This window comes from Nothobranchius furzeri, chromosome 11 (assembly GCF_043380555.1).
Source record: "Nothobranchius furzeri strain GRZ-AD chromosome 11, NfurGRZ-RIMD1, whole genome shotgun sequence".
NCBI lineage: Eukaryota > Metazoa > Chordata > Actinopteri > Cyprinodontiformes > Nothobranchiidae > Nothobranchius > Nothobranchius furzeri.
Window position 1 is genome coordinate 64,023,677 of NC_091751.1, and position 13,886 is coordinate 64,037,562.

Sequence of the window (13,886 nt, forward strand, 5' to 3'; positions counted from 1 at the left end):
TCTTCCTTCGTGCCATAAAGCCGAAGCAGCTTTTTAATTTTCTCTCAGACAGAAGTCACTTGGATACCACAACATAACGCTTGAGTGACGGAGATCAGAAGGAGTTCTGCAGCCTGGAGTTTACCAGAACTGAGGAGGAAAGCTGATACTGATCGCACATTCATTTACAACATCTAGCACTCTGTTCCTTCTCCCTCTCTCTCTGCCGCGCATGTTCATGTGTTCATGCATCGTGTAAAAGCTGAAACTCCAAATTGCTTGTCCTGATTTAACCGAGCAAGAAGTTTGGACACACACACACACACACACACACACACACATTGTCTGATTCCCACTGGCGCTCCTTCCTATTGCCAATAGAATCTGTAAATACACACCAGAGGTCTCAGGGGCTAAAACAATTCATGTAGCGTGCAGCATCCTGTGATAGATCCACTATCAGCACCTGACACCTCGAAAACAGGAAAAACGTTTCAGCAGACGCAGATGCATTGGGTTGTTTGGAGGAGGAGCATTTGGACAACTATAAAACCCACTGACTGAAGTCTCAGCTTCATTGTGCAGAGACAGGAGGTGGAGGACTGTGTCCATCATGTCATACTACGAGGTAAGGTGGAAGTCTTGTGGAAGCTTGCAAATTCGTCATTGCTTTACCCTAACCCTTGATCGCCATTCATCATCTGTCTCCAGCACATCCTTTTGGACTTTGACTACAATGACACAGGTTCTGGTTCTGGCTCTGGAGAGGTGGGTGTGGACCTGGAGGAGCCCTGTGATGTAGAACATCTAATGACAGATGAGCTTCAGCAGGTCTTCTTGCCCGTGGTCTACGCCCTCATCTTCATACTGGGCATCACAGGAAACGGGTTGGTCGTCATAGTTCTGGGTTGTCAGCGCAGGTAAGAAAAGGTTTGATGTTGAGCTGCTGGACATTCAGCACCTTTTAAGATGAGATCCTGACCCAGTTCTGTGTTTGGTTCCAGGTCCAAGTGCAGCCTGACAGACTGGTATCGCCTCCATCTCTCCGCGGCTGACCTCCTCTTTGTTCTCTCGCTGCCGTTCTGGGCTGTGGATGCAGCTTTGGCTGACTGGCGTTTTGGATCAGCTACCTGTGTCGGTGTGCACGTGATCTATACTGTGAACCTGTATGGCAGTGTGCTCATCTTGGCATTCATTAGTCTGGATCGGTACCTGGCAGTGGTCCGGGCCACAGATACAAACACAGGAGGACTGAGGCAGCTGCTGGCACACAGGCTGGTGTACATAGGTGAGCAGAATCAAACCCCTTCTCTTCTCCTCTCTTCTTTTGATCCATCTCTTACCTGATTCTCCTTCCACGCTCTACAGGTGCATGGTTACCTGCTGGTCTTCTTGCAGTACCAGATCTGATCTTTGCCAGAACTCAGGAAAGAGCAGAAGGTTCTACTTTGTGCCAGCGCTTATACCCAGAAGCAAATGGTCCTATCTGGGCTGCAGTCTTCCACCTTCAGCTGGTTCTAGTGGGTTTGGTGATCCCTGGCCTGGTCCTCCTGGTGTGTTACTGCGTCATTGTCACTAGACTGACCCGAGGCCCATTGGGAGGGCAGAGGCAGAAGCGGCGAGCAGTCAGGACCACCATCGCTTTGGTGCTCTGCTTCTTCTTGTGCTGGCTCCCATATGGCGTGGGCATCTTTGTGGATGCTCTTTTGCGACTGGAGGTCCTGCCGTCCAGCTGCAGGCTGGAGGCCGCTTTAGGCATGTGGCTATCGGTGGCTGAGCCCATGGCCTTTGCACACTGCTGTCTGAACCCGCTGCTGTACGCCTTCCTGGGGGCCGGATTCAAGAGTTCAGCTCGCAGAGCTCTGACTCTGAGTCGGGCCTCCAGTTTGAAGATTTTACCCCGGAGACGCCATGGGGCTTCCACGACCACCGAGTCCGAGTCCTCCAGTTTGCACTCCAGTTAGTGTCTTCTTGTTGGTTTGCTGTATATTATGTAAATAATAACATTAACTGAAAGTATGAGGAGCAGTCTGCTGGCCCATGACTCCTCCTGCAGGGTTTCCCTTGTAAATAGTAGAAATGCTGCTGTGTTCATATACTGTTGTACGTGTTTGTAATAAAAAAAATAAAAACACACGTTTGTAGTTTCTTGCATTCTTGGCCTCTCTTATTCAGTCATCCAGAGCTAATTCAGCGCTCTCTGGCTCTGATAAATATTACTACAGCTCCTAAATGTGCAGATTAGGACCATGTTGGTAACGAAATGTGTGACAAACATGTTGTAGTTTTACTTATAGAGGGTGAAACTGAGAAAAATAACTGGATAATGTGGAATAGAAAGAACAACAACAAGCTTCATTCCAATGTGCTTCTCCTCAGCTGTCATTAACCCATAATTACTCTTTAGAAAAACCATCGCTGGATTTTCTTTTGTTTGTGACGCAACTGATGATTTATAGCTGGAGATCTAAAAACTTCCAAATAGATGATTAATCTGATCATCAGCTTGATTTTTCCTAATTTACACCCAGCTGTGTGTTTGCTGATCCAGAGCATGAACACAGCAGATTTCATGTGAAAATGAAAATAGCATGTGAGAGCCAGGTGTATCTTAGTGTGTGTGTGTGTGTGTGCGTGTGTGTGTGTGTTTAGGGTAATACAGGTCAGGCTTATTCTAATGACATAAACAGTTTGCTTATTTTCCGTGAGACAGGATGAAGCCTGAGCTGGTTCGAAAGGTTTGTTTTGATTTTTCTTTCTTTCTTTTCAGTACCTCAGGGCTCACATGTTCACAAAAGTTCTTCCCATATTCTTACTTCCACGTGGAAGTAAAAGGAACAGAAGCTGGAAGTTTACTGTGTCCTGTTTCCTGAAGCAAACATAAGAGATGATGAAGACTAGAGGTGTGTGTGTGTGTGTGTTCTCACACACACGCCTTGAGTTCTTGTTGAACTCAAGTCATAAATAATCAGTCATCTGAAGTGGCTCGTATAGAGATGCATGGAAAACCCACTTACCTGGTGCTTTAGCCATCCTACCAGCCCCCCATCCCTCCTAAATACCTTCACAAACACTCTGGCAAAGAAAACTCACAAACACAATTCGCTTCTATTCACAGTGCATTCAAAACAGGAAAGACTTCCTGCAGCTCATTTTAGGAAAAACAAGCAACTTAAACAATTAGACAACCACACAGGTCTTCACACACCCGTCCAGCTTTACAACTAATACAGCAACCTGCTGTTAGTTTAATCAAAGAAATAAAAAATACTTTACTGTTGGTGCTGAATTTTCTTCATACGTTTTAGACTCAGTTATTTGTTTAATATAATATTTCATTTAATCTAAATTGGTTTTAGAAAAAAAGAGAATTTGTATAATGTAAAAAATGTGCGTACTCTGCCTGTATCCATTTATATAGTGAAACTATATACAATTTCTAACTCTGATTGTGCTTTTGTGCACAGGACTAGCTGCTAAAGTCACGTTAGTTTATACTCTCATCATAAGCAAATTCTACATTTGTTTGTCAGTTATTGGTTTAAATAATGAAATCAGTGAGAAAAATGTCAACTGTGTGACTAAGTGTTCCACAGAATTCCTTAATATGAATGTGGTGCTGAATGTAATCCCTCAGCATTGGAGCTCCCCAGGGCTGTGCACTTAGCCCACTCTAATTATTAAATTGGATAATTGCATAACTGTGATTGGGTTCATTTCAGAGGGTGAGTGTCTGGAAGGTGAAGGTGACAAAAACAAAGAAACATGGGAAAAAGCTAAATAAAGACATTTTATCTCTGTAAAGTGAGAGTCCATGTTGGGGCTCATTTTTTTCTGATGATCTCTCTTAAGTATGCCAACTTCATCATCACAAACAAGTCCCAACAGCATCTTCACAACTACTAAAGAGCCACAATCTCCCAGAGATGACATGCAGGATGTAGACCAACAAACTGAGCCATCCATTCTACTAAAAAGAACAGAACAGAATAGTCACAAAACTGAGGTTTTTCCACCCAAGCCACCTTTCATCTAGAACATTAATAAAACTTAAACGAGCAGAAAAACATGATAAAAACACATTTAAAAGAACAAAAAACATTAACATATCCTGAGGCAGATTAGGAAATATGTAAATGGTAAAAGAGTCACAAAAACAGGTAAAAACACATTAAGACTAAATAAAGCACAAGTATAAAAGGTGCAAATTATATGAAGGAAGGTGCTCATGAAAATATATGAAATTCATTTATGTGTGTTGTATTATGAATGTGCAAGATCTTCTGTTGCTTGCTGAGGGATTATATTAGCGTCCAAGTTCAAGAGCTAGGAATGTCGTAAAAGAAAACTCATTGTGATGTTGTCATTAGAGAGAAACATGGTCAGACTAACCCTAACCCCACCAGAATTGGGGGTTAGGACAGTTAGTTCGTTTACGCCGCTATTGAATATAAGCTTGCAGGATTGTACAACTATTTTAAATGTCCATCAGACTGGCAGAGGTTTATATTTTCTGAGGAAGTGTTTGAGAGCGTTAAAACCTGAGCGAAAGCATTCAGCATCTAAAGACTGTTATACTGAGGCTGCAAGGCCAGAACGGATACGGGAGGGCCCAACAAGAATGTCTGGGTTTATTTGGGTTTAGATTGTGCTTAAGCTTTCTGACTAATTATGAAATTACTAAACACTTATGAAGCAAGGCTGTTTATGTCCCGAGCGTTTGTTTTGTTTTGAATGCTTGTGACCGCTAGGAGGATTTCATTTGCAGGTTTGACCTGGAGCTCTTCCCACCTCCAGCTTCTTAAATGTATTGTTTAAGAAGACTTCTTGTTTCAAGCACATTGAGTTGTTTCTGTGTATGAAATGTGGCATTAAATATTTCGGTTTCCTTTTAATGGCCCAACCAGTGATAACGAATCCAACAAATGATGAAGTTAATGATTATGAAACTGTCTTGAGCCAGTAAGTTGTTTGATTTGCCTGGTGTGTTTAAACCTTTCTCATGGGTCAGTTTGGTGTCAGCTGTTGTGCCACCAAACGTTTAACAATGTGTCACAGCCGGAATGCTAACAAACCAGGAAACAGATCCTTGTTCCCTCTTCTTGATCATATCCTGGCTCACACACAGTTTGGACCCATTGTTTTGTTTTTCACCTGTCACCACAAATGAGACTTTGTCAAAGCTGTTTTATTTTTCTGCAGAAGCTGATTATGGATATGAATGAACATCACCACCTGTCCTGTTTGATGCGTTCCTGCTTCTGGGTCTAAAATCAGTCCAACTCATATTTATTAAAATAAGACTCGCCTCAGGTAAAGTCAAATAGCTGAGGAAATAAACAAAATGGGTATTTTAAATTAAGATTTGATCCACATAAAAACTTGAACATATTACAAATACATATGCAATCAACTAAAAACTAACTAAATAAATAAATACTAAACTTAAGTGATTCTCAATAGGTGTGTTTTCAAAGCAAGAAGTGTTTCTGTGTCCCACATTCAAACAGGAAGTTGAATCCAGACTCAGACTTGATGCACTTCATGAATACGTAGGGCTGGGTGTCATCAGGGGTAATTATTGTGCATCTTTCTAACAAAAATACACAAAATTAGTAAAACGAAGTAAAAAGAGAACAGAATGGGACCAAACTCAGGATCCTGTGGAACACCATAACTAATTGGTGAATTTAGAATGCATATTTTGTTAACAAACACAAACCAGTCAGAAACTATGATTTAAATATAATATAAACCATTGCAAATGATTGGTGTCAATGAGATGTACTGGTTCCTTTAAAAGACTCTCAAACAGGCTTAGCACTTACTGAAGACCTTTGTTGAAAGCATAGCTAGTCAAGCCTGGTCCTGGAGGGCCACTGTACTGCATGTTTTAATTGTTTCCCTGTCCCAACACACCTGATCAATAGCTGAATGCACCTCTACAGCATGTCCACAGGTTCTCCAGAATCCTGTTAATCACTCATTGGTTCAAACCAGGTGTGAACCACCCTGGTTTGTAGTAATGATGTAATGATAGTGACTCCAATCAATGCAGAGATTTATTTAAATCAAATGGCGATTGAAGATTGTTCAACATTTGACTAAATACTGTAAGTATCTTTGAATGTAAATAATTCTACATCTATTCAAAGACAGTTGGAGCCGTTATGGCAGATTTTGTGGTGTGTGGGTTTTTGTGCGTGCTCCTTACAGATGGTCGGGTTCCCTCAGATTCGGACGGGCTGAGTTTCCTGCAGCTGAACAATTGTGGGAAAACCAGAGGTCAAGACAAAAGATGAAATGAAGAGGGAAAGACTGGGCTGCATCCAAATGACCAGCAACAACTTCCTGCTTTGTTCCTGGCTGCTTCATACAATGTGACAGGTGAAACCAATAAACTGCCAGGAGTGTTTGCGTTGACCTCAGCAGGTGTAGGCATGAGAATGAGAGCAAAGGAAGAGAGATCACAGGGTGATGGAACTGATCACATTTTATTTTCTAAAGGCTCTTCTTGGGTTTTCTCACTGTTTCTGTCTAATTTTGGACTTAAAGGTCAGCGACAAATATCCTTTTTCATGTATGACTAATCTGCATCAATAGCATGTTTTTTTCATTCTTTCAATCAAATAACTTTCAAATTTATAAAGAACAGAATGTGTATCTTGTGATTTACACCCTTGTGATTATAGGCTGAGGCTGCATGGTGGTAGCACTGTTGCTGTGCATCGAGAAGTCAACCGGTTTGAATCTCACCTGCACTCTTTCTGCGCAGTTAGCATGTGTTCCCCATGCACATGTGGGTTTTCTCTGGGACCACCAGTTACCGCCCACAGACCAAAAACATGCATGTTAGGTTGATTGGTGGCCCTGAATTGTCCCAGGTTTGAATTAGTGTGGAATAGGTTGTTCTTCTTTGTGTCCCTGTGATGGACTGGCGAACTGTCCAGAGTTTCTTCTACCTCTTATCTACTGACTGGCAATGGACACACACACACACACACACACACACACACACATATATATATATATAGGCTGTCATGACTCCCTGTCTTTCACCCTCCTCTGCCTCTGCTGCCATGACCTGTTTCCACAGCAACCTCAGCCTGCACCTCGTCAACTTTTCCTGTCATCAGCTCATCCCACACACCTGCTCCCTCTGCTATCCAGCCTGCTCTCGAACCATTGCCAGATTGTTGAACCCTCTTTGCCAGTAAATTTTCCAGCCTTTCACCTTGCCTGATTTCAGCCTCCGGACCTCATTTTCACGCCTGTCCCCTGCCTTGAACTCTGCCTGCCACCACGACCCTCGCCTGACTTTTACCTCATCTCCAGCCTGTTCCCTGTACCTGCTTGTCCCGATCTGGTTTTGACTCATGCCTCCTCTCCGACTCTGTCTCCTGCCTCGCCCTCTTCGGTAACGCCACATCTAACAAAGACTTTTTATTGCACTTTTTACTGTGTTTGGTGTCATCGCGGGTCTTCCAGGTTCTGAACGTGACAGAGGGTTAAATATTGTTGCTTTTAAGCTTAATATATTACCTTTACTTATGACCAATAAACTGTGATATTCTATATAAATATCGAGTATCACTCTGATTGGTCTTTGAATGTTTAATCAGAAGAATTAGGATTCTTTACCTTTTCAGTGATCAAACACACTTCGTATCAATTCAGACAGAGTCAAGTTCATAAAAAGTAAGAATTTATTTTCTAAACAATTAATAACATGACAGCTAGGGAACACTTTATGTGATGAATGGGTCTTAAGTGGATGGAATGTGAGGTGTGATGATGTGTGAATGTGATGCTCTCAGAACCCTCGTATCTGATGAAACTGAGTTCTGAGTGGGAGTGATTTTGGTCTGCATTAAACTAACAAAGTTGGTTCTTATCAAAAACACATTAGACACAATCTGTCGAGTCTACATACCCGCTCGAAGACCCCGTGGTAGATCCGAAATGTGTTGAGGTCCGAGGACCCCAGAGGTACCGAAGTCCGTGGAAGAAGCCGCAGCGCCGACTAGACTGGTCTCGGGATGTCTTTGGGTCACGACAGTTGTTTGCGTCTTAGGAATAACTCTTAAGGAGTTGAAGTTGGTTCAGCTTCATTCTGAAGGAACCGTTTGCAGTCAGCTGTAGTATACAACAGGTTTTTGACAGCTTGTCAAAAGGTGCTCTGGGTTAAAGAGGTTTTGCTTCGGATGGCCGGTCCGAAGCTTCTCAAGAACTCACAAGAACTAGAACTGACTCACGGTGAAGTGAGCTCTGTTTTAATGATCACCATATTTTGATTTACTAACAAATCAGAATTTGACATGTAGAAGGGTTTTTACCAGCAAACTTCAGAAACATGCCTCGAGTCAGATACAGGAGTTCTGATTGGTGGAACAGAAAGCAAGGTGTCAGGATAATCGACATACATATATGGACAATGGGTTTCCATAGATCCAATAACACGTTTTTGTACTAAAATGGGAGGTGGCCACCACCGCCATTTTGACAGTGTCACAGGTTCCGTCAAGCCCAGACAATTCCATAAAAGGGAAGAGAGGAGGAGCTGAGGGTGGGGCTGTAAGGCTGGGATAAACTGACGACACCCAGTCAAACTAGCTACAAGCTAAAGCTAACCCAAAGCTAACGTGGAGGTGGGAGCTAAGCTAACAGAGGTAGCAACCTAGCTACAACCGGAGTTAACTGTGCACAACACCAGAGCTTCTGAGTCAGAGATGCACCGGGCTGACCGCTGGGTAAAACTGGGTGGAACACAGAGGTCTCAGAGACCACAGACTTATGAAGCCGGCAGCCGCGCAGCAGACAAAAGCCGCGATCAGACAGAGATGCACCGGGCTGCGGAGAGGGGAGAAACGGGTGGAAAACATCGGTCTCCTGAGAGCTCCACAAGCCGATTGTCGGAACCCAGCTCCACCCACATGTTATATTTCAACCCATTTTCTAAAGTGCAGCATTATGTTAAATGCACTGGGTTTTACCCTATTACATTTAAATTTCATGGTTAAACAGTACATGTTAAAATCTAAGCTCAGCTCGGCAGTGACCTAAAATACATAAATATAATTTTACTTACCGAAAAAAATGAAGTGGAGACTCCTTGGACGCTTTGTTAGTGCAATTAATGCCACAGCAAGTCAGAATACACAAACACAGAGACTCAAAATCCCGGAGCAGTTTCCAAGCCAGACCGAGGCTCTACTGAGGCCTTTCCACGGAGCTAGCTCTGTGGTCACGTGGGTCTGATGCTCATTAATTATACAGAATTTTAGGCTTTTAATACACTTAAACAGAAGAGTGAGAAAAAAATTTGTCCCCCTCAGAGTTGTCATGAGTGTAAACTAGATCATTTAAACCAAAAACATGTTTTGGTACCAGGCTGTAAACATGTTTATATCTGCTGTGAAATTGGTATTTTTTAACATGGGAGTCAATGAGGATTTGCTCGCTTCTGACACCAGCCCCCCAGTGGATGAGGGTGGAACTGCAATTTTTGGTACTTCCGGGTTGAGAGCTATTTTAGAGCCGCATTGTGCTTGGTCAGGGTATTAGCTTAACCTTGTCATCGTTACGTGTCTGAGTGTGTGAGCTGTCAGCAGATAGTGATTCACTTGTTAAATCTAAAATTACTGATCATAACATAATAATATTGTCACGTTGCAGGTTAGGAGGAGGTTAGGCCCAAAGATGCAGAAAACCCCAGATGACACAAGGCAGGAGTGGTTTAAAAGTTATTTATATATATATATATATATATATATATATATATATATATATATATATATATATATATATATATATATAAAATAGTGGCTGTGTGTACTGTATGCAGTTTTATTTAAAACATTTTAGCCAGTGCACTGGCACAATTGGTCCTTCTGCCCACCTCGGTGAAGTGTCTTGCACAAGGGCACAACTGTGACAGACAGAGCAGGACTCAAACCTGCAACCCTCTTCTTGCTTATTACACATGAAGTTTAGTTGAAATCTATTCTAGTTCAAAGGTTGGCGTTCTGTCCATAACCAAACTTTGTGTATCGACCTGGTAGCCCTTCAAATGGCTAAACAGCCATGCGTTGAGGTGAGTCCGACTATATCTAGTCAGAACCTCTCAACCTCACACACCAACTCAGGCTCCTTCCCCACCAGAAAGGTGACATTCCATGTGCCAAGAGCCAGCTTCTGTGGCCGAGGATCTCAGTAGATTCCCATGGGAAGGGGGACCCACATTTCCTCTTCGGGCTGTGCCCGGCCGGGCTCCATGGGTGAAAGCCCGGCCACCAGGCGCTCGCCAACGTGCCCCACCTCCAGGCCTGGCTCCAGAGGGGTCCCCGGTGACCCACGTCTGGGCGAGGGAACATGGTTACCATTTATATAATTCATCATAAGAGGTCTTCGGGCTGCTCTTCTGTCTGATCCCTCACCTAGGACCTGTTTGCCATGGGTGACCCTACCAGAGGCAGAAAGCCTCAGACAACGTAGCTCCTAGGATCACTGAGACACTCAAACTCTTCCACCACGATAAGGTGGCAGCCCCAGGGAGAGGGCCAATAAAAATACATTACAGTTTAACCTACAACTCATTTTTAGTGTTTATTTATGCTTTTACTTTATAAATGTCTCAGTCATATCAATAATCAACAACATAACAGAAGGTTCAAAACTTAAACAGGTTGATGAGTATTTACACCATCAAAAGGAAATCACTGTTTATTATTATTATAGAGTGGTGTGAGTTATGATTATACACTGCCACCTAGTGGCTGCATTTGTTTATGATGTTGACCTTCTGTCCAAAACGGATTCACGTCTCCAGGTTCAGCTCAGTTTCTTTTACTATTGTATTTCTTGTGTCGTTGGCTCTGATGTTAATCCACCAGCAATCTAAATGACTAAGTCTTTCTGCTATTTATCGGCTGGTGAGAAACAAGTGTTTCACAGCACACATAAAGGATCTGGATTTTCTAGTGTTGGTCCAGCATGTGAGTATCAGCCATTCCTCTTTATCTCCCATCAGACGCTCAGTAACCCATAAAACACCAATCTACAGCTTCCTGTTGTGCCCATGCATGGATGTAGTTTGTGTGTGTGTGTGTGTGTGTGGGGGGGGGGGGGCCTTAAAGCCAGTTTTGAACATTGGGGATTTCCTCACACACATCCATAGGCAGCCCTGTTAATCGATGCTAGATAAATGAGATTGGAGGTAGACAGAGCCTTGTTCCTCATCCAGACATCCCCCCCGGTCCTCGTGCCAGTTGTGTCCAGTCCCCCACATCTAAAATCCAAACAATGTCCATGTGCTCATGACAGATGCTTCTATGGAACCCTAGTTACAGTGGGATTAATCACAGACGTATATTACGTCAGCCTTCAATTGGGCTAATTGATGATCATTAGGTTTCAATCTAACTGGAGACTGTATTCCCATCCTGGTCCACCAAAGTCATGGTTATGTACCATTTTAAAGTAAATGACCTTTTGTCAGATTTTAAAAATAATGTGGTTTTGATCAGCTCAAAAAAAACTGGGTTTTTACATTTTGGTTAATTTGTCATTCGGTAGATGTCTGGAGAAGTCTTGGCAGTCTTTGCAGGAATGAGAAAAAATAACTATTTTCTAAACATGCTCACCCCATCTTCACATATATTTCTGCAAAGAAACATCCCGCACCACTACAATGTCAGGAAGAACACAAGAGCAAAGGAAGACATTCAGAAAGTCATCGGTCCTCAACCAGCATTGGTTTTAGACCAAAACGGATTCATTGTGATGGGTAAAACTCATTTGTTGTGTGTGTGGTTGTGTTGTTATTGCTGTGGCAGAAGTTAAAGGGCCATCTGTTTTGATTCTTGCTCTCAATAAAGGCCGTCAGAAAAGGAAGCAAGAGGTTTGGAACCTACTGTCAAGCTAGCTCAGCCATGTCCTCCGCAGTCCACCCAAGTGACTGGTGTGGGACCTTTGAGAAGCCTGGCAACCATCGAAGCAAGTAAATCCTGCTGGGGTCAAGACCTTAGTGCAGCAGAAACAAATGTGGTAAATCTGTCTCTACTTTGATCCAGTTGTTTACCAATCTTTTGTATTGACGGGGCGACGGTGGCACAGGAGTTAAGTGCTCGCCCCGTAATCGGAAGGTTGCTGGTTCGAGTCCTGCTCAGTCTGTCGCTGTCGTTGTGTCCTTGGGCAAGACACTTAACCCACGTTGCCTGCTGGTGGTGGTCGGAGGGACCGGTGGCGCCAGTGCTCGGCAGCCTCGCCTCTGTCAGTGCGCCCCAGGGCAGCTGTGGCTACATCGTAGCTCATCACCATCAGTGTGTGAATGTGTGTGTGAATGGGTGAATGACTGATTGTGTTGTAAAGCGCCTTGGGGGGTTCCAGGACTCTAGAAGGCGCTATATCAAATACAGGCCATTTACCATTTGTATGTGTTTGAAATGACATGGTCACGTGTTTTATTATTTTGTTTGTATTACACAATCCAAAAATAGGTCCAAAAATATAAATTTCCCTAAAACCTTTGTAAATTTGATCTCTTAACCAATTCAAAATACTAAATATAATCTTGTGCAAGTAATTCAGTGCCGAGCAAAAAAGTAGCCAGTGAGTGTGTGAATATCAAATATTTGAGAACATTTGCGAAAATAAAATAAAATCAACTACTCAAAATCCCTATAGATGTGTATTACAAAGAAATGTGTGATTTTTGTAAGCATGCATATAAATAATTTATATATATATATAATATACATTTTTATCTGCCTTAGCTTGCACAGGTTTTGGACACCACAAGAGACCCTGGGGAATATCTTGCTTCTGTTGAAAACCAGACCCTGACTCGAGGTGATGTGATAACTCTTGGACTGTCAGAGGAGATGAACGGGCTGGTAAGTTTTCAGATACTTTAAACTTGTGTTTGTATGTGTGACTTTCTGATGTTTCACTATATTTACAGATGATGAATTCTTGTATGAAAGTAATTGAAAAACTGTCCAATGACAAGGTTGATAAGTTAAAAGTTTAGGTATTAGTTTTATTATCTCACTTGAGTTAGATGACACAGCTAGTAGCTACTCGCCTTTTGTGTCAAAGCTCCTCAGGACTGGAATAAATTACCCACTGAATTAAGATTTATCTCTTCAATTCGCCAATTTTCCCGCACTGTTTATGCTTATGTAAAGCCGAGCTGTAGTTGCTTTGTTTAATCTTTGTTATAATGATTTTGTGCATTCACTGGCTAAAATGCTGTTTTTTGTTGCCAGTCTTTGTATTCAACTGGGATATTACTCCACTTTAGGTTTAAATACGATGTAATATTTTGCCCTTATTTCTTTTTGAGTGCCTCACAGCAGTTTTATTTAATTTAATTGTATAGGTATTTACATACGTATGTACATGTGTGGGTATCTATGTATCCATGCATATGTGTATTTGTTTGTGCGTGTGTACGCATATATTTACGTGTGTGTATATATATATATATTTATACATATCGTTATTTTTACTGTTATTATTTATTTACTTTCCTTCTTTTTTCTTTTTTAAATCTGTTATAACTTTCTAACTCTGCCACCTTATTTGTTATCGGTTGTGCTGTAGGAGGACCTGCTCGAAAACGAGACGTTACATCTCAAGCAGTTTATCCTCCTGAAAAACATAAGCTAAATAAATAAATAAATAATTGCTAGAACTCATATTCATGAAATAATAATATGTACTGTGAGGCTAGTCACCTGTTTCTAACAGAGCATAAAATAAGTCCTGTAAGTTTTACTTTTGATGGTTTTCTGTCTCTCTTCAGGGTGTTAAGGTTTTTGCAGGAAACAGTCATGTAGTCTGCACCTGGTTTCCACATCTTTCATTGATCCAACACTTCATCTCTCAGTAAATATTCTAGGACG

At 42.1% G+C, this 13,886-nt stretch overlaps 1 protein-coding gene across 1 annotated transcript; it reads left to right on the plus strand.

The window, feature by feature from the left end:
• Nucleotides 1-498: 498 nt before the first annotated feature.
• Nucleotides 499-2,113, plus strand: LOC107384286 (C-X-C chemokine receptor type 4). The gene is made up of 4 exons (XM_015957453.3): nucleotides 499-607; nucleotides 691-899; nucleotides 984-1,267; nucleotides 1,348-2,113. Exons 1-4 carry the CDS (start codon nucleotides 593-595, stop codon nucleotides 1,941-1,943), a joined length of 1,104 nt encoding a protein of 367 aa, XP_015812939.1. The 5' UTR covers nucleotides 499-592; the 3' UTR covers nucleotides 1,944-2,113.
• Nucleotides 2,114-13,886: the final 11,773 nt, after the last annotated feature.

Excerpts from the sequence above, each read along its gene's own strand:
- LOC107384286 (XM_015957453.3), top strand. Across the intron at positions 900-983 it reads GTTCTGGGTTGTCAGCGCAG|GTCCAAGTGCAGCCTGACAG; the intron begins GTAAGAAAAGGT and ends GTTTGGTTCCAG. Across the intron at positions 1,268-1,347 it reads ACACAGGCTGGTGTACATAG|GTGCATGGTTACCTGCTGGT; the intron begins GTGAGCAGAATC and ends CACGCTCTACAG.